The sequence below is a fragment of the Drosophila nasuta genome, chromosome 2R (genome assembly GCF_023558535.2).
Source record: "Drosophila nasuta strain 15112-1781.00 chromosome 2R, ASM2355853v1, whole genome shotgun sequence".
Lineage (NCBI taxonomy): Eukaryota > Metazoa > Arthropoda > Insecta > Diptera > Drosophilidae > Drosophila > Drosophila nasuta.
The window spans coordinates 4,959,068-4,981,393 of NC_083456.1; the positions used below are offsets into that span (position 1 = coordinate 4,959,068).

The window sequence follows — 22,326 nt, forward strand, 5'->3', positions numbered from 1 at the left end:
GATAAGAAGTCACAGTCAGAGGCATACGATGTTGCCACTTGCTGTGGCTACGCTTAATTAATGTAACATCTTGACGGGCTGCAGTTATACGGAAAAAGGGTCAAAGGTCGGCGGCTGTTGAGGCGAGCACATTAAACCGAAACACTCAACTTCGCTCGGGGGTTAATTAAGTCATTAGCTCTAAAATGTCCTGCTGCTCCCCAGCCTTAATTAATCATTTTAATTGTGTGTGTGCGTGTGTTGTGCTCTGCTGTACTGTGTTCCTCACCCGCTGCCAAAGTCAAGGACAATGCGTGCAACAGTCGCAGTTGCCAGTCAGGAAGAAGATATCCAGAAACTGCGGGGAGCGCGTATTTTGTCTTTGGTTATTTATATGCCAGGATGGCATTTAGCATGTGCTGCCATGGACAGAGGAACTGCCTCTGTTTAATGTGGTTTGGCAATTAGATCCACCAAAATAGGGTGCGTGTTGCACTTACTATAAAACTATGCCACAAAATGGAATGTGAACGAAAACTATAGAAAGAAGCTTCCGGCTTCTCCCTTGGGAGAAATGCTTTAGAGTTGCAATTAGTTAAGGAATTTAGTTAGTCTATTAGTGGTGAAGGAATGTCGAAACGCAAGCTCAGCTTGTGAACCTCCAAAATTGATATAGCTGCCTAAATTCTCGTCTCAAATTAGTTGTTATCACTTATCAATATAGTTCTTATCATCTATGACACACTAGGAGACGTCTACCCCAAAGAATTGTTTGCCAATCGTGGCCAAGTTCAATGTACACATCGCTTATGTTGCTCATGTGATTTTTACCCCCGTGAAAATAAAAAGATAAGATATATACATATATAATAGTAAATTCATTTATTAAGTAACAAGCTTAAACTGCATTTAGTCGCTGGTTTTGACAGCTTTGGCATTTGAAGCAACAGGTATTTGTCCAACTGGTAATTTGGTAACACTTTATAATTAGATTGTATTATGATTGCCAAAAATATAACATTTTTTATGGCTTATCGTTTACCCTGGGGTGCAGAGAACAATCGAAATGGGAGCACTAAAATTTTAATGGCCAACGTCACAGTCTGTTGAGTGGAAACGCCACCGAAATGCTTATCACAGAGTTCGATTTTTTCGTGTGTGTGTTTTTTTTTGCATACCCATTTGAATAGCATCCCTAGCTGGTGTGAGTTATTGACGTTATTGTTTTCTAGCTGGATTTTTTGCTACTAATTGCACAAATAGTGTGCAATTGTGAAATCGAAAAAGTCTACGCGCCAAAAAGCACAAACGCCAGTAAGCTCTGTAATCACAAAACAAAAAAAAAAAAAACGCTATAAAAACCACCATGAAATTCTCTGACGAAACGCGCTCTTTTGTTGTTGCCAGACGGGGCGAAATGAATATACAATATATGAGAATATATATCAATCATAATAGTAAATAAATTGGTGGATTTTATAATCTGCAAAATAGTATTCCAGACTTTAGCAATTTTTTACTTTGAGTACAATATTCAATTTAACAATTTAATACAGTAAATTCAAAATAAATGTAATCATAAATATTTTTGTAACATAAGGATTATTTAAATACAGCTTATAATTTGGAAGAATATTTTTACATTTTTCTAAGCATTAATCATTACGTAACCTATTCCTAAGAAGAAAAGTCATCATCAAAAAAGTAATTCACCGGTTATATTTGTCCAAAGGTAAAGGTAATGCAATATATTGTGTTCAGCAATAGTTTACAAAATAGTTTGGCCAAAGACAAACTGTGTTCATTCAAAAATGTATCGCTGCAGCAAGCATCGCACGAACAGCGGAAAACCCGAACTGTGCAGCCGAACTAACCACCCGAACACCCGACTGAGTGAGTCGCTGACTCGCTAACACTTGAGACTTCAGTAAACGCTGGTACGCTGACACGCTTACACGCTGGCACGCTAAGAACCTACACGAGAGTAGAGAGTTCGGTCTTTACGATTCTATTCGATATTTTTCGGTTGTAAAATCAAAAATAAAAGATAGCTATAATAATTTGTCGCGTTCGATCGTGTTTTGAAATCGTTGCGTCGGTTTATTTGAAATAAATTTCAACCAAAAAACCTTGTGAATTGTTGTAGCGTCTCGTAACAATTAAAGAGAATCGAAAAAGAATTTTCAGAGCACCCCTTGCAGGAAAATACGGAAAATGCAAAATCGGCACCGTTGACCTCGTCGCAGTTCTTTACGTTCTTAAATTGTTGTGCAAAAAATTAAAATCAAATAAAATAAAATGCAAATAAAAGAGTCGTTATTTTTTGAAATGCCAAAAAACGTGTTAAAGCCATTTGCAAATTTTTAAAATAAGTCAAAGGTGACCAAACAATTACCTAATGCAAAACAACAACTAAAGCGACAAAACTAAAAGCAATTCCAAATTTTTCAAATGAGAATGTTTGGGAATATTCGAATTAGCGCTATATGGCCAGCAAAAAGATTTTTACTCAAACACAATCATTTGATTAATTATCAAATTAATCAAGAAAATCTATAACGCTGAGCTAGTTTTGTTTAAAAATTTACAAGTACAACAGAAAACTACAAAAAATTAAGGGCATATAATCGAAAAAATATAATCGAAAGCGGAAAAGCTAGTATTGTGTTGAATGTGTAAGCAAATAAATGTTGAATTGTTGCTGTTTAAAGTTATTTAAAGTGTACAAACTTTTTTTTAAAAAGGTGAGTACATTTTTTTATATCTGCTAAAAAATTAACAAAAAAAAAAGTTACATAATTTTCATGTTTTCTTTCGTTTGCGAAATATTTTGTGTGCTTGGTCTATTATTAATTTTGAATATTTTCATGTGGCTTGAGTTAATATAATTCTTGGCATTGATTTAGCCATTTGGCATAATTTAATGGTCATAATTAGCGAAGGATTTTCCGTTTTTAAAAATGGCTTAAATTAAGTTAAATAGTAATTAAAGTTTAAAATATTCAATTATTTATATGTGATTTTATATTTGCTTTCAAAATGTTAGAATTTAAACAAATTGAAATGCTTCGAACTTGGCACCCAGCCGAGTAATAAGTGTATTTAAATGTTTTTTTTTTTGTTTGAAAGCGAAAGTCGAAAAAAACTAAATTTAAATATAAATATTGAAAAAAGTCTTTCGAAGATTCATTATATATATATTTTATCAATCTTAAGATATTAAGACATAGAAAAAGTCATTGGCTTTGGGTGAATGTGGATAGTTGAATACGCTTTCAACCGCTAAACAAATAAAAATATTGTTGATAGAAATTGGTGAAGGCACATTTTCAATTAGCAAACCGTTAATTGCAATAAATTAATTTCCATTTGATTAGATTTCAACGTTTTTGTGTAAGAAACAGCAAAAACACAAGAAAACGTTGCCATTTGCTTAAAAGCAATTGCCACTAAATACGCAAATAATTTTAAGTTATCACAAGACATCAACACATTTGATGCCAAGTAATTTTCCACTTAATCCACATTAAAATAAATGCATTAGGCAATGCTCAGAAAATATATTTAATAAATCTTATTGTGCTTACAAAAAATGTGACAAGGAAAACTAAAGTTTTTATAACACACACGTTCCTCATTTTGCACTCACTTATTTATAGTTTTTTTTTTTCGCAAAAGCTCCGTCTCCCACATCCCATCCGCAATACCATCCAACTTTATGCGAATTCGTAGGTGCGTATTCGTGAGTGCGTACGAGAGTCTCACACACACACACATACAATTTCTAATCTAATTTTTGCTTTCTTTGCAAAACTTTTCTATTTCACTTTTTTTTGTTCTACTGTTAGATAACAGACTTTCAATGTAGGAGACTTGGTTATCTCAGCTTAGACTCTATGACACTTTAATCTGTATCTGTCTTTGTATCTGCGGCCGAATGTGAATTAGCGTTATTGTTACGTCAAGTAGCGTCGGGTTCAACAACTGCTAATCACATGACAGTGTTGTTTCGCTAGAGCTGAATTTCTACAAATTTCTCTAGATAAGTGCTGCAATATTTAATGTAATTGCATTAGTAAATTTATTTTTGAGACGAGGGAAATAACGAACAGCAATCAAGCTGTAAATAATAGTCGTAAATTAGTAAAACTATATTAAATACTTTTTATTTAATTGCTATTAAATAATCGGAATTCCATTTGATAGTAAAACATTCATTGTACCCCTGAGAGTCGCATGCTTTTGGCTGTTGTCATAAAAGTTGCTCAATAATTAAACATAACTTATAAGACTCTCTAAATACTCTGAAAAACGCAAATATTTTATTTTAGCATATATGCATGAAAGTTGTGAAATTTCTACTATTTATAATACAAGATTTTGGTCTTAGTACTAAGAATTTTGGTCTAAAAAGTGCTACAAAAAGATTCAAAATAAATTAGAAAACCCATCTTGATTTCAAGAACATTTAATATAAGACACAAGTTCTTAATAATAAGAAGAGAAAATCTCATAGTTTTGAAAAGCAAGTTCGGCACACGAAAGTGCTTAGGAGCGTTTTCAGGTGGTTCGGCTATGATAATGTCCTTCTCACCTAACTCCTATAAATGGGGTTTCCGTGAACATCATCTAGTTTAAGTAAATTCTATTAAAATACAAAAGTTGATAGATATTACTTTGATCCATAATATACTACATACGACACAGAAAAAAATTAAGAGCTTAACGCTAGAAAACACATCTTGAACATTTAGTATAATTTTTATTTAATATTTTTGTATTTTATGATTTAATTATCATTTCAAGCTAGAACCACCCTTCTCTTTCGATGGATTACAGAAATTTTTAACCTAAATCTAGAATTTAGGTCTTTTTTAAAATTTTGTATTTTTTAGACTAATGTTGTTAGTTTTAAGAATTTGTTCTTAAAAATATTTATATGTAAAGAACACAATTTTAATGACGAATGTTCTTGTGTACCCACTACATATTTTAAAGAATTTATTTTTCGGCTCATTTAAATTGGTAATTTCATTATGACTTACGCTCTACAAAATTGATTTTTTAATAAATTCCAAGTTTATTATCGCATCCTATGTTTTTCTAGCTCTTATATGGAGATTCTGAGATCAAGATGTGAATAAAATCCAGAATGAAATGAAGTTGAGTAAAAAGGGTATTTGTAATTCGATTGAGCGGGTCCCTGCAATGCTCAATTTGTTGTACTTTGTTTTCGTAATTTGTTGGTCAACACTTTCATTTGTACTTTGACGCATTTCGTGTTCGCTTTATGCTTGATTGATTGGCCTGGAATTCTATGCAAAAACAAAAAAAAGGCCGTGCAGTTTGAAATACAACCAAGCCATATAACATCGAAGAAATGGTTTAAAAGAAGTGGGGGTAAACAATTGGCAGATAATGCTTATCACTGGCAAAGTTTTATAGCCATGCGTAAATAGTGTAAAGCACTTTGGTTGAATGTGGCGCAAAAACTGTCGCCCATGTTAGCAAAAGTGTGGCATGGGGCACAACTTCGACAAAACGCAGCAAAAAATGCAGTACGTTTCTTCGTGTTTCTCCTTGTTTTTATTAACGAAGCGTGAACACTAGACCACATAATGTGCGGCACACATTTGGCTAGCACTAACACATACTCACACATTTTAACAGCCAACTTTAGGTACATTTAGTCACAAAAAGAGAGAAAAAAAGATAAAGACAAAAACTTAGAAAATTGTCGAGCATTTTTGTCGCGTTTTTTTTTTGGTTTTTGGTTGTTTGACGCATTTTAAAAATATCCTAGACGTAATTATTGCTGTTGGTTTGGTTATGTTATTTTGTACATTACTAATACGACATGTTGTCTTTGATTGCATCTACATTTTCGCGCGTAAAGTGCGTGTCTTTTAATTAGAGTATAATGAATGTGAAAAATGTGTGGGAGTTTAATTTAATATTTTCATTTAACTGAGAATTTCACTTTAGTTGTAGATACTCTGAACGTACGCTTTTTGTATTTTTAATTATTACTGTTACTTTTAGTATTAGCTTGAGCTGCACGCGCACTTTGATTTTGTATCTGAGGAATACACTTGTCAATAGTCGCAGCCATTGATATTTGCTTTGTAGTTAGCAAAGAGAGCAGCGCATGTGATTCGATCTGTGATGCCACTCACTTGACTGGGTGTCTCAATGAGGCTTTGCCCTCGCTTGTCTCGTGCACTAAATATTTAAAATAGTTGAGACTTGAGAGTATTGTGGTGGCCCGATTGCTTCCGGTTCAAATCGATTACACAAAAAAAAAAAAATTAAAAGAAAAAAAAGCGCTCTGCACTTTTCTTTTCTTCTCAGTGCTGTGTTTTCCGATGCTTTCTAAACACTCGTCTTGGTCACAAGTAGTGTAACCGACAGTGTGTGCTCAAGTATCTTATGCTTTCGTTATTGCAGTTATTGTTGTTGTTTTTATTTCTATACAAATGAAGTGCACAACGATTACTGCATTCTTTTTTTTTGGGAAATGCCGTTTGTGTTTGCCTTTGTTTGAGTTATGTTTCGGTATCTTTTTCATTTTGTTCTCTCTTTTTCTATGTTCGATCTTCGATCTGAATTTCTTGTTTTTCCAAAGAAAATTAATTGTTTTGTAAACACGTGAGTTTTCGCTTGTGGCTGGGGTTAGAATTGGGGATGAGGCCATCAATGACAAAAAGCAGCATTCAAATCGAATGTGCATAGAGCTTCGTCTACTTGTATATATCTTTGTACATACGTATGTATGTATGTATATACTCGTATATACTTTTTATGTACTATATTTCTTGGCAGCATTTTTAGCGACAATATCCATAAGCAAATGCATCTTAATATCTTGTTGTTTGTATTCAAATAGACATTTATCTACAGTCAAATGCTGACGCTGTCAACAAATGCCGCCGCATATCAATCACTCTCTAAGCACTTCTTACCTACACCTTATAAATATCCTATAAGAAGAATAATATTTCCCATTCAATCTTGTGACTTTTAGCTCGTGTACCGCTCAAAAAATTGTATTGTAGGACTTACTTATTATATGTGAAATGTTTGGCATTGAAAGTGTAGATCTAAATAAATACATACTTAGTATTACCCAAAAGATTCTTACAACACAAATTTGTTTGTTTTCTTGCGTGAGTTGAAAGTTGTTTGAGCAATTTGATTTTACTGACTTGCTCACAGTGGTCTCAATCGAAATATATCTAAGTAAGAGACTGTAGAAACCACAAGAAAAAATGTATAATTTGCACATAAAGTATATTGTAAGTGGGTTTTGTGGTTTCTTAGACTGAGACCAAGCTGCATTACCAAATTGATTTTGCGGCTAGTTGCAGCAATGTTTGAGAAAATACGAGTTCAGCGGTGTAGCACGGAATTTTGATGAGAGTGCATACGTTTAAAAAGATTGCTTGTTTTAAATTGTCAACAAGTATTCATCAAAATCTGATTAAAATTCATATAATACAAAGTGTCGCCTATGCTGCTTTGTTTGCCTCTCGTTTATTAAGCTATTTCACTAATAACATATATAGAATACATTTAATCAATGACACAAGAGTCTTTCTAAACGACTACGCATTAGTTTATATATAATGCATAATAAATAAAATTAAAAGTAAAAATTGAATAACAACAAAAGCAACTTTCAAACGTCAAATAAAACTTGCTTTTAGTTATTGCTAATTATACTATATATGAAATTTATTTTATGATAATATCTATGCATAATTATATTAATAGACAATATTCAGCATTCAGCTGTTATACTAAATTAGTTTCACATTTTTTTGTTTCTGCGCTTCTTAAACTATAGTAAATATATACGAGCTGCGCTCACATTTTCATATAAAAAGCACATTCAAAGCTAATCAAAAGATAAAATAAAAACGAAAACAAAAGGCAAACGATTTGAAATTTAAATTTCAAATGTTGTTAAGGTGATAAATGTCCAAGAGCGAGCCCCCATTCCAACCCTTTGGATGAAGTGAGTGTCCCAACAAAAACTCAACTGACCGATGGATAGATGCCCCAAAGCGCGGGGTAGCCAAGCGTCTGACATGAACTAATTAAGTTGCGCAGTCCGATCAGATTTACTGCCGACCAGTTTGCCTCAGCGATCTGTGCGCAATACTTTCCCAAATTCACTCCATGCCTCCATCTGTCAGCGAAACCAAGTACGACCAGCCCGAGTCGAACAAAAAAGCCGACGACAAAACTAAACAAAAGTAAATGTCAAATCCATTTGAAGCGCATAAATTTGGCACGGTTGGATAAAAAGCAACGCGTGATAATCAGTCTGGGGAGACGCACACAGTTCAATGACTAGGTCTAGGCACAATTTGGCAAACTCAGCTGGGCGAGTTGTCGATGATCGGTCATCTATATGTTTGCATACCCTGTACTGGTTTTTTAGAGAGTATCAATTTGAAGTGTTGTAGTGAAGCACTACTAAATGGCTGTACGATTTATTTACGTTATGTAATTTGAATCAGAGAAGTGCTAGTTACTCTACGCTTGGTTTTAAATTAATTTATATTCTAATCCTTATACTTAATAAATAATACATATTAAAATCATAATTCGATGTATCAATATTAAATTCTTGTCTGCACTTCATATCGATAACCAAGGCTGCAATCCCGGGCTGTCAGATTGCATGAAATATTTTATATAACTTGCAATGTTTTAAATTTATTATTAATTCATATTGTACTCCCAAAGACAATTTGCATATGGCTTTTACAGGGTATAAGCTAGTCATATAATTGTTGTATCCTCATATACATATTATACCTACATACATATATGCATAAACTTGTGTGATGCTGTGTCAGTGACTGCGGCGAGTTGTCGTCAAGCAAAGCGACAAGATGAATTTGCTTAATTTATTAAACGAACTTGCGGCACTCGAAAATCCGTGCGAAAATCTGGCGAAAACCATACAAAAATTATGAGTAAAAAATCTTGATGGAAAGTAGAAAAACACTAGAGGAATTCAGCATATTAAATAATGCTTTACATTCAACAAATAGGAAGCTAAAACATTTGAAGTTGTAGCTGCTGCTCTCAAGTTGATTTGCCATAATTTGACACATTCAAAAGTGTGAATAAATTACTACATCTTGTTGTTATTCGTCTTGATTTTATTCGCTAAATAAAAGCTGCCGCCACATATTTTTTATGTTTTTTTTTTTTATTGAAATGGTTGCTGTTGGCTCCAATTTAAGTCATCGTTTTATTTGCACATTAATTTGACAAAAGCTGCCGCTTATGTCGTACTAAGAATTTGGGTTATGTGAACTGCCAATGGGAGTGTCAAGTCGTCTAACGGTTGTACAGGAATAGTAGAGAGCGCAGAGAGGTGGTAAGGGAATTAGCTGGGCAATAAATGATAACGATAAGATTTGGCTTATCAATCGGAGGGAAACTTTCGCTTTCCGAATTGAAATTGGGCAACTACTCTCTGAGAAGTCAGCAATGCTATCATTGTAGCAATAATAATTATTAAGTTGCCTTGCATACTCATAAGTTGGCAGCTCCTGCCAACGCGCATTGATATCACATGATATGCCACGCCACTATATAGGGCATTAACATTTGGTTTCATTATTTTTTATGTTCTTCATAATTTGTTGATTATGCGTCTTTGGTTTTATGAATGACAGACAACAGTCGGCAGACTCCAAGTTCGGAGTCCGGAGTTCGGATCCGTCGATCATTAAATCCATCCGTCCGTCTGTCCGTCCGCATGATGTCTATGGTGGCCGATCACTAGGTGTTATTTTATATACAATCTACACATTTAGCTATTTTCGGTTATTTTTATAACTTGGCACATGTGTCGCTTGTCCCTTAAATAGTTTTCATTGGGCGTTTTGTTTTTTTTTTTGGTTTTATTTTTTATTGTGCTATTCCTTCATTGTTGTTGTTGCCGTGGTTGTTGCTGTGGTCGCTGCGGTGTATGCTTTTGATGCCCTTACAGAATTTAACATAAATTCTACCAACTCGCGGCATAAACAACACCAACAGGAATGAATCTCTGACTTGACTTGGCACACATTCAGCTTACCGGGCCTGCTGTGCTTGCTTTCTGCCAGCTGTTTTAGGTGAAAGGCATAAAAGTCTGCAGAGATGGCAATGCCAAAGGGTTATGCATATTTTAAATGCCCATAACTTTTTTTTTCTTACTCTTATATTTACTTTCAAGCACACTGACATGCCAATAAAACTGAAAACAGTTGCATTTTTGGCTTGAACCTAAGGTTCAGAGGCTTAATTAAATTTTTTGCAATATAGTGGTTTTGTTGTATTTTAATTGCAGTGTTAAGAATGCCAAGCAAGGCTAAGTCATCTGGAGCTTTACAGACACTTTACATAATGTTAATTTAACATAGAAATTCGCTAACGGTAATGCGATTTGAATTAATTTGTTTAATTTTTATAACCGTACAACCTGAATTCCAATACCTTCTACTTCAAAATTCAGAGTTCTACAGATCCCTAACATAATGTTAGTTTAACATACAATGCCACAATTTTAAGACGCGTTTTGCAGAACATTTTGATTGGTGACTTGTGGGATTTCGTAGTGTTGAAGAAATCTAATAAAAGGAAGCTATTGGCTATAAAAATTGATTTGAAAACTGGTTGGATCCAGAACAGGCTGTCCAACCCTGGCTTTTAAAAACATACGTATGCATATTTTTTCCTTCGTTTCGACAACTTTGAGCGGTCGTAACTGTTTGTGTTTTATGTGCGTTTTTTAACGCGCGCGTGGCAAGACGACAAATTTGAATTTCAACGCCTCTGGCCATTGCATAAGTGGTGCGGGAGGGGTGCGTATATCTGTGCATGTGTGTGTATGCTTATGCGTATGTAAGAGTATGTGTGTGATGTCAGTGTGCTGATTATCTGTAGTGCAACGTCGCGTCGTCGCAGCAGAAAGCAATTAACATTTTGATGCCTGAAATTTGGCCCACAGCAGACAGTCAACCGGATAGACATTGCAGCGTGCAACGTGCAACCTGCAAAGTACAACTTGCAACGTGAAACTTGCAACTTATGAGATGTCGGCTATTTATTTTCGCTGTCGACTCTTTGCAATTGAATTGTTGTTGTTTATTGTAATTAAAAACTGGGTGCACTTAAATGTTGCATAAAAAATGCTGCTACTGTTTCTCTGCTGTGCCTACAACTGTTGTTGCATCTAATGCTGTTGCTGTTGCTGCTGCTGCGGCTGCGTAGGCATCTGAGCACGTGCCAAAAAGTCAGCCTAGAGGCAGCATAGTGCATAAGTGCAACGGCAAAACGTCACTCAGCCGCCCCTTTGCACGCCCTGTGCCACTTCCTGATCATGTATCTCATAGATACACTTGCCGCTGGCGTAGTGACACAGCTTCTATTGCTGTTGCTGTTGTTGTTGCTGCTGCTGCTGCTGCTGCTGCCGATGTTGCTGCTGCAGTTAGTGCGTGATTATTTTCAAATTCGACACAGTTTTATGCGCGAATTGTTTTTGTTGCCACATTTATTTTTAAACAATTTGCCAGTCAGTGAGTGTCTTTGAGTTTTTCCCTTGCTTGGTTACGTTTTGAGAGTTTTTTCCTTCTTTTTCGTTCATGACGTTTTTCTCGCTTAGTTGGCCAATTTGTGCACTCTTTCAAATGGGCTGGGGAAAGTCAATTTCGATGTTTCGATGTTTTCACCGAGTTTTTTGCATAACTACTGCTGTTGTTGCTGCTGTTGCTGCTGCTGTTGCTGCTGGCTCCCTTTTAGCGATAAGTCGTATTTATGTAACCCGCTGACCACTTTGGCGCGCCCATAGATACAATTGTATCTCAGTTCGTGTATTGCCGCTGCCGTGATAGACGATGCCAAAAATAAAATGTGCCACTTTGCCGACGTCGTCGACTGTCGCTTAATATAGATACACACTAATTAAATGTCAAAATTGCGCATAAAAACACTTCGACTGAAGAATTTATATACAATTCTACTAATCTCATATGTTACGCTTGGAATTTTCAAAGCCATTTCGGATAAACAATATCTCCTAAGAATTCAGAATCGCAGAAAATATATGAAGTCAAGATAAAAATATGTATGCTTCGTAGGTTGAGAGCTATCTGATAATTAATCTATATAACAGATACTATTTAATTGATTTCGTCATAATGATGATTAATTACTAATTAATGTTTTATTTTTTATTGTTTTCATTACAGCACAAGAATTGCAACACGCTGATGCTGCAACACTAAACGTGAACATTGAACAACATTATAATCATCGACAACCAACAGAAGAAACCTTGTTTGATTCCCACAGCTGTAGATTTTTGTGTAAACTGCTCTGACATGACAAAGAAGTCATTGAAGTTGATAAAATGCACTATCAGCGGGGAAGACGAAGATGAGGATCTGCAACAGCAACGACAACAACAACAACATTTGAAATTGAAAAGTGTTGAACACGTCTACGATATGATAACCTAATTTCCTGCCAGCAAGCGGTGAATTTTGAACTGGAAGAGAGACTCGTAAAACAAAAAACACAAAAAATATACCACATCGAAACGAAAGTAAAACGAATTTTTTTTAAACGGGGCGTTCATATGTTTCAACGACAGTTAAGGGCGTGGCGGACGCCCAACAAGAGTTACAACTGATAAACCACTGAAGGGGCAGTGCCCAAAAAAAAAAAAAAGAAAAAGAAACAAAAAACATAAACACAAAGCTGCAACAAGGAAAGCAGCAACATCAACAGCAACAACAACAATTGTATAAGCAATATTAAACAACTGCAGCGACTACAACTTGAAGACTCTTGTGAAACTGCAGTTGTAATCTTTCATGCGAATAAACCAGCGTTTGGATTGGAGGGCCCTGGCGCTGCTGGGCGCCCTCCTTTCGTGTATTATCGCCTGGCCGAGACTGGTGTTTGCCATGCCAGCGCTAACGACGATGTCGAACCAATCCATAAACAATACAAATACAAATATTATCAATAGCACATACAACAATAACACCAACAACACCAACAACATCAACAATAACACCTATTTTAGTAATCTAATCGATAGTAATAGTTCCATACAAAGTGATCATAGTCGTAGTAGCCCTCGAGTGCTGAAGAAGAGGGAGAGTGAATATAGTGTTAATCAAAATCAAAGTATTAGTGCTGAATTTAACATGCGAACGTTAACCACACCCACAAATCAATTAACTGCCATAAATACCACAACAACAACAACAACAACACAGAATCCTGTTACAACTCCTGCAACAAATGCCGATCGGATGGAATCGGATGCCTTGGGCTTTACCTTCTCAGTCGCACACCGCGATCACTTTGCGATCCTCTCGCGAACGGAGCGCAGCATTCGACACCAGCAATCGCATCACAAGCATCAGCAACATCAACAGCAGCAGCAGCAGCAATCTGCTTCTGTTAATGGTAACAGCAATAGCAATAACAGCAATTTCATTGGTTCGAAATCGAAAAGACTGAATAACGTTAGAAATAGTCTAAACATAAATAGCAGTAACAACCATCCCAACATCATCAGCAACAATAACAATAACAACTACTTGGATCGTAATGAACGCTCTACAATCTCCCATCTAGCTGAACCATCCCGCAAGATTCAAATTTACATCAAGAATCGTTTTCTGCAAATACTGCCCGATGGAACTGTAAACGGGACAACATCGGATCACAGTGACTATGGTGAGCATACTACTATATATTAAACATATTATAATGCAAATATATAAGCTGAGATACTTCTTGTAAACATATTGAAAATATTATGGAAAATTATGAATTTTGAATATCAAACTATTCAATTTAAGATCAGTTTCTATGGTATTTGGTTTAGGTGGTAATTGTAACTTTGACCTTATGTAATAGGCTGGAAATGAACTTCAAAGATGGCACCCCATTGTTTAAGATGCTGTTGAGATGAAACTTCGAAATAACATAATGTTGTTTAGTTTTTCAGACTTGAAGACATAAACAATCAAATAAACTAATGCACAATCTCCCTTCATACGTAATATTTGAAATATATATCAGCAACAATATGTAGCATCTACACACGCCCACTCACGCTGCGCCCACAAGTTGAAAGTTCTCATAAAAAAAGATTTTCTTTTTAATTTGTATGTGTTTGTTTCAACGCAAAAGCAAAATACGCCCCAAGACTCTACTATATGGAGGGGTCTGAAAGGGGGGAAAAATAGAAGAAAAAAGAAAAATACCAACAAAAAAAAAGTAGAGGAAAAATAGACGAAAAATTTAACAAAAATTTTTGTAGCGAGCTGTTTATGTTGAGCATCATTAAGTCAGACACTTGATTTGGCAATCTGCTGGCTGGCTGATTGTTGTTGTAGCTGCTGAGGGCGCCCAGGAGAAGAATCTATTGTATTATTTGCCATATAAATTTATGTTGAACTTGCGAGTGTGTGTGTGAATGCTGGCATAAATCTTGTTTTAATGAACTAAGCGACCTGATTAGCAAGTTGGCCTGCTGCTCATGCTCATGAGTCAGCGAGCTACATCAGCTGCTGGGACGATTTGCATAACCTGGCAACCATCAGTCTTTAGAGATAAGCAAACAAAACGGCATCAGCAACAGCAACAGTAACAGCTACAGCAACAGCTACGTCAACCGCAACAGCTTGCCAAAATTAATTTACAACTTCATTTTCATTCACCTTTTTTGTATGTATTTTCTTCCTCCGAATTTACTGCGGCAATTTGCAAGGCTGATAACAAAAGCGACAAGCGGCAATGCGAAAACTTGTTGTTCAACACGGTTAACAGCAAGAGGTTTTTCGGCCGGTTTGTGCGCGTTTTTAACCGCGCGGCAGTCGCGTTCACTATCGCTATCGCTATCGCTATCGCGTCATTGAGACATCAGAGTGCTCTCGATGCCGATAGCAGATAGTTGAGATTTTCTCATTTTATGTTGAACAAATTTGATATTTGGCTTTCGTATTGTTGTTGTTGTTGTTAGTCAGGTGTTAATTTGATTTCATTCGCCTTCCTCACGCGATAATGCGAACCGGGTGCGATAAGATTTACCCCCATAGTGCAGCAATCCAAAATGAGAAAAAAGTAGAGGTTTTATAAGGCGCCTAAAATGATTTTTATGGTAGCCACAGCATAAGTGACCATTGCCCAATACTATGTATGTATGTTTCGTAGATGGTAGACCACTCTATCACCCACTTTCTCAAGCAAACAGACCTATTTCTGGCATTATTGCGCTAAGTTAGTGAGTTTTTTTATGTGCCTCAAATTGCGTGAAGTGCAGCACCATCAACATCACCATCACCGTCATCAAAACGGAGATCGTTTAAGACTTCTGTGGTCATAAAATTATTAACAATTTTTAACAGCTTTCAAGCTTGATAAGAGCAAAGTGAGTGTTATTGCGATGACTGTCATATTTAACCCACAATGTTTTTTGGAAAGTCAGATCTGAAAAGGCTTTAACAGACAATGACAACTGTGTAAAAGTGCAACTGTCCAAACAGCCAGAAAATTGTCGAATTTTCCGCAGCTATTCACAGCAAGGCGACGTCAAGTTCATCAAGTAGTTGACCTCTAAAAGTCAGACGCATAGACCCCAAGTTCCAGTTGCAGTTGCAAATTGCTCAACCGGCTAACGGTGACTGCCTCCATGGGGCAAGACCGGATCCTTGCAGACAGCAGACCCTTTTATGTTTTTCTTTTTTTTCGGGGCGTACATATTTTCGTAATGATATATGAGTCTATACGACTCGAGTACTCGAGCTGGCCTCTGTGCACCTTCGGGCTTGGGGCAATTATGCGACTGATTTAGTGCGTGGTACGTGGTGCGAGGTGTGAAGTTGACTGAAGTGCCCTGGCTTTAAACTGACGCTGTTTTCTTTTGGCCAGTAGATGCTAAAAGCTTCCGACAGATTTTTTTGATATCTTAATTTACGGCACGTCTTCAGCGCGTTGATGAAGTTGCCACAACAACTTGCCGCTCGCCAGTTGCATCGATTTGAATTACCGCCCCGGTCTTAAGTTACTTTCACTGTCACTCGACTTTTGGCTGGCATGCTAATTGCTTTTAGCATCCATACTTACACACTTCAACTAGTTTTTGTTCATTTATTTAGACACATCAAAGAGGCTTCTTTCACCCGCTTTACTCCGAATTTAGATTGAGATCATAAATGTCAAAAGAAAATGCAAACAAATGGTCACTTTGTTCTCAGTTTCGAAACCATATCCAATCGATTATGATTTGATATTTATTATTTTGATTTAACTACCCGCTGGCATTATGAGTGATATGAGCTTTTCAAAGATTTTTCCAAAATCTACCGAACTTCAAAGCTAAAGATTCCACAACATACCTCTGCTATTTATACTCGTGTAGGAAATTGCATAAACTGCGTAAATCTTTGACTAAAGCATAATCATGATTAATATTGCAATCATTTGTGGGGAAAGATTAGAACTCATCGTGGCATGTCCAAATGCCTGGCTATTACGATGTATCTATCTATATCATTTTCAGCACATAATACAATAAATTTATTTTTACAGCAATTTCCGAGGTGCTACGTCACAGACGGAGAGATATAAATGTATCTTCTAGTAGATAGATACATCTCTACGCACCACTATTTGAATTTACTATGAAAATTTCACAAAATGTGTATTTTGTTGTTGTGTTGAAAATAGTTTCACACACATTTTGGATAGACTCTAATGAGTCTGCGTGGTTTAGTTTACGTGGGTGGTGCAGCAGCAACAGCAGCAGCAACAGCAGCAACTTGACGTGCTATTGTCAGCGAGTCGGCTCATCACATTGAGCGTGTATCTTGTCTTGTCTCTTGATTTATGCGGCATTTGTTCCATAGCATGGAAGCACAGACTATAGCAGAAAACACCGTGAAAGTGTTTTGTTTTAGATAAGATTATGTAGTGTATATGGCAACTGAATGGACAACGCAATATGTCAAATGGATTTATAGTTGGCGTCGACGTCAGCTTCAGTTTTAACGTCGACGTTCTCTTTGGTGGATCTCTGCAAAAGTTTTCCGGCTATCGGAGGGGAATTCTATTTATAGTTTGGTGGCAATGAACTGTACGCTTCGAAATTGCTCAAGTGCTTGCTTTCGATTATGTAAAAGGTCTAGGCCATTAAGCGACTTGCTTAACTTGGCCAACACACATGCAGTCACCCACAATTTTTGTTGCTGTCTTTTTTTATGGCCGAGTGGCGCTTTTAATGTACAATGTGGTTTCCTTACCCAAAAAAATGTCCAAAATCAAAGAAAAAACATTGACAAGAATGTTAAATTATGCGTAAAGTTCGAAAAAAAAAATTGGAAGCCAGACCAGGTAGGATCGTAATATTTATGAAGTTGGCCAGCCTATATAAATTACCATGATTAATGATATTTTGCACGCAGTTGTTGTCATGCTGCTGGCTGCTGTTTTCCCCCCGTTGCCGTCCGTCGTTGTATTGTCGTTGTTTTACAAGCATTTTTACGAGCAATTCATTTTCACCCCGTCCACAAAAACCAGCAGCAAAGCAGCAAAGCAGCAAAAGTTGACCGCTGCCCAGTGGCAAAAACATTGACACAGAAACCAACTACATGAAGAGTTTAATAAAAAGCAATAAATTTATTATATAAACATTAAAAATGTTTAACAGCATGCTAAGTAAGTTGTTGGCAATACTTGAGCTAAACTAAGGTTGATTGGATTATGCGGCGTATGCTTAATTTTTAATACAAATTAATTTGCAAGTTGTTTACAGATTTTTCAAAAGACTTTTATTTAATCTCTGATTATGACAAGTTGACTGTGACTCGGCTAAATTAAATACTACAAATATCATATCTCAATATCGCACTTGTTCACTTAATTCTTGCATTATCTTGCAGTGTTTACTCACAGAAATTAATTGGTATTTCTCAGCCATCTGAGATATGTTTGCAATATTTTAAAATGTGAAAACATATTTATTGACATTTAACTAGGATGGCTATTAATTTTTGTTAAAAAATAAGTATTTTAGACGGTGTAGACTTCATTAGATTTGAAAAATGTTGTTTGAGAAAGAAAAGTCACAACAAAATAAAAAAAAAACAAAGCAAACAAGTTATAAAACCAATTATTCGTATAATTATTACCATGCTATTTTTTTTATTTAATTTTTTAGCAATTAAACTTATTCCAAATTTACTTAACTACTTAGACTTTTATCTTTTATAGACATGTAAAAAGCACCTCGTTCTGTGGGGCACATCTTATCTGCAGAGCATGAGCGACGATACGAATCAAGAGATAGCATTTCGTGCTGGTTTCTTTAGATTTATGATTGCGCACACGATTGCCAATTAGAGTGCAATTAATTTATAATCCCAGACACTACTTCTAGGGACCCACATACGATTGTTTGACACACTTTTCGTAATGCAATGTAGTTGTGTGTGTGGAAATATGAACGATAATGTGATTGCACTTGCTTGTCTGATATGAAATTTATAGTGGAGGCAAAAAGTACGACTCGAGGCGCCAGTGCATGAGGAATTGTATTTGAAGGTGTTACGAGTTTCAGGAATTGGGCAATGAGTCATATATTAGCCGCATGCCAGTGGGGCTGAGTAATAACTATGCAGATAACAGTTGGCTTGGCTTATCGATAGAGTTGTAGCCACAAATTGCTTGAACATTTGCCATTTTCATAATATATTAATTTTTTGGCTGTTTTGATTAATTGGGGATTTTAGCGACGCCTCCGCTAGTCCAATTGACATGTAAATTAATCACATAATTTGCATGCATTTCCAAACATGTTGCGGTCGGCGTTCAATTACCAAACGCAAGCTGCAAGCTGAAAAAAACGTGAACAACTTTTAGCTGCTCAATGCAAAGTGGCTTAATAAATTGATCCAGTTATTTCTGTGCAATGGAGATGCAAGTATTCCGGACTGCGACTTGTAGGTGGCCATGTTTTGGCTGTTTACCACTTGTTGCTGTCTGATCGCTTTTTCACCGTCTTCCTCTCGCTTCCTCTCTTTTTCTGTGATGTTGGCCGATTTAGTCGATGGCTAACCCCAAAAGTTTTCTTTAGTCTCAGTTTTCATCTTCCCAGTGTTTTTTTTTTTGGTTTGGCTTTTGGGTGGGAGACGCGTGTCTCGGCCACTGAGATTTACGACTCAAATGACCATGAACGTGCTGGTATGAGGAGTAATACATGTTATGGGCAATTCTCTTGTGGTAGAAATTATCGCGTCGGTATGCGAATGAAACGAAAACTGAGAAAGAAAAATGAAGTAAATGCAGTAAATGGTCTGTGTAAAACTATCTGACAGTGTTGTGTTATGTTGTCTATACTATTTTCGAGTTGTACTCTGCTCTACCATGCTCTGCTCTGCCATATCGTGTCTGTGTGCATAGAAAGTGTTTATTTAGTGGTTTTTTGTTTGTGCAGAGCCACCACCACAAAGCCACCACGACGTTAGAAAGGTGCAGGGAGCCATCGACTCGATGACTCTTCACATCGGATTTTGTTTGGGTGGGTCGTGAGTGTTGCGACTCCTACGATTGAATGCATTTTCCGGGAATATTGAAGGCAACAGTGCAACAGCACGCCAATAATAGATAAATAATTGGTCTGTTTAAATATTTCTATTAAATATTTGCAAGTTATTCGCCACACTTTGTTTGTCGCCATTAATTACTCTGAGGCATGGAGATAAAGAAAAGTCTAAGCTGGTTTGTAGATGCCATTTAGATGCGATCTTTATCACGGTTACCAGGTAGCAGGCAACGGCAATAGCTGTCACAATTAATTGTCTCTCTTTTAAGATAACCTTCTAAAGCCACCTTGACTTTTGTCATCAATATCCATTCGCATTTCCTTGAGTAACCCACATGGTGGCAGAGTATTTGAGTGGTTGTCGCCTTGATTGCTGGAGGATTGCATATTTTTCTCGTATTTCTCTCGCTAGTCTAAACAATTTATTAGTGACAATTCGCCGGCTTGTAAATGATATATTAATGACCGTCTCACGACAACAGCAAAGCTACAACAGCAGCCGCACACGCGCACAAAATAACAAATTTCAATTACAACGCGCACTACTATTTGTGTATATATGAATCCGGTTTAAAATGAAAGCCAGACCAGATACACAGCCACCCAGCTACAGCAATAGAGCAACAGTAGAGTGAGGCTCTATCGCAAGCAACAAGCTGTAGCTCTTTATGATACCCACCCAATCCATCCGCCAATCCGGCAATCCACCAATACGCCATCTCCCAAATCCAGCTCTTTGGTGGAGTGCAGTTTACGCATAGATATGTTCGCACTTAATAGCTCAAGTTTACGGCAATCGACAAATTGGCGCGTTAATCTGCGCAGAGAGCGAACGAGAAAGAAGTACGTACGAGTATTTTGGGTTGAGGTTTTCGCTATTTGGCATGCATGAGGCGTAGGACACAAGCTGCTCTTAATATGCGTCGCACCGCATGCCACAAGCAATAAACATCCATTGCCCCGGGGCCGTCAGGCGGCGTTTTTTTTCGTTTGTTTCTGTATGCGGAGAGTAGATGGAAAACCCGCTCCACATATTGCTACTGGAAGCGGGTTAAGTGCGTGCAATTTGCGCTGATAAAACACAACTTTAAAATACTTGCTAAAAGAGAGGGGGAAGAAAGAGAGAGAGAGAGACAGAGAGAGATACATAGATATATGGGGGAAAAGAGTTGAAGAAAATTAACTCAAGCGGCCAAATGACTTCCGCTGGAAAAGTGAAAAGTCCGCAATCGACAAAGCTACAATCGTTGCCTAATGGCAAGCAACAGCGGTAGCAGTGCGGGCTCTTCTTGGAGCTGTATCTTGCAGATACATTTGTATCTTACAAGTAGGAAGTGTACCCAATTGAGGTGATGACACACACACGATGTCGTTCGCATTGCCCGTCGCTGCATCGCTGATGTTGTGCAGTGTATACAAAATTCTAATGGCATGCGTGTGCAACGTGCCACAAGACGAGTCTAGACGGGATGAGACGTGCGTCTGGAAGCGGCTTTAGCTCTGACATTGCTATCTTTCGCTCGCTCGCTCGCTCTCTCTTCCAAACGCTGCTCTATGTCTTTCTCACTCAATGTGTAGCTGGGCCATTGACTCGAAGCCGAGCCGTTGCCTGGCCGCTTTATTTAAACTAATTGACGCCCGCCGCAAAACGCAACCATATGAAAGGTGTGCGGGTTCTCTATCCCTCTCTCCTTTCTCTTCTCTCTCTCACTACACTGAGGTGCAATTGGAAAAGTGTCAATTGCTTGCTTTGACTCGCTGTTGACTAGCAACTAGAGCTGGAATGCAGGAATAGTGCGAGGGGGCGACTGAAGCGGGGGTGAAGGGCAATTGATGCGCGTCAAAATGAACAATGAGTTTCAATTAGTTGCCACATTGGATTCTCCAATGGCCATTTTTCGTGATACATTTGCTCCGCAATGAGGAAGTCTGAATGGCTTGTTGATTGAGCTGAGCGGATTACCATGCAACCGAAAGGGGTCTGTGGCTGAGGGGTTGTGTGTGGTATACATGGGTGCTTGAACTTGCAACGGTATGATGAATATGAATGATTAGTGGGAAGTTAAGTATACAAACACAAATGTCCATTCTAAACTTGCACAAAGACTTTAGCAATTGAGATAAATATGAAAAGAATCGATTATTCATATTGAGAAATTCGAAATATTTTTCGAAATTAAAAAACATCAATATGAATTATTAAAAATTTGCTGAACTATTGTGCAATTAATTAAATCGATTCAATTTTCTAGAAACTTCATCAAGTTGAACATTTAATGGATATATAGTATACAGAATTAATTTTCATCTAACTCGCATTCTTTTTAGAATTTCACAATGCCAAAATGCCGCATTTAATTAACATTTTGAACTGTTTCATTCATAGATCGCATATTAATTAACACATTTAATGGACTGCTTAAAAGTGAAGCTTCTAAACGGCTTTTTCCCAGGCAAATGAAAACGACCAGACTAATTTACGCACTCTTCTAACTCAAAGTCTTTATGAGCTTAACTCACTCGCATCCCATATTAAAAGAGATGATGCCATCCATTAAGATCAAACACTTTCGCCAGACAGCGGCAAAATGCTTCCGTGGCCTGCGGCATTTTATGAGTTAAGAAGTTGCCTGTCGAGCAGTCGGTGAAAGGAGGCGGGCGATATGTTGAATGCTTGCTGCACTTGCCTGCAACTGCGACGTGCAACGTGCAACGTGTAG

The 22,326-nt window shown here is 37.0% G+C and overlaps 1 protein-coding gene across 1 annotated transcript in view; it reads left to right on the forward strand.

Moving 5' to 3' along the window:
• The first annotated feature begins 1,925 nt into the window (after positions 1 to 1,925).
• Positions 1,926 to 22,326, forward strand: part of LOC132785973 (putative uncharacterized protein DDB_G0289263) — a 49,255-nt gene continuing 28,854 nt past the window's right edge. Inside the window, exons 1-2 of the mRNA XM_060792315.1 lie at positions 1,926 to 2,723; positions 12,234 to 13,737. Of these exons, the coding sequence (XP_060648298.1) occupies positions 12,861 to 13,737 (877 nt within the window). The 5' untranslated portion in view covers positions 1,926 to 2,723; positions 12,234 to 12,860. The remainder of the gene's footprint in view (positions 2,724 to 12,233; positions 13,738 to 22,326) is intronic.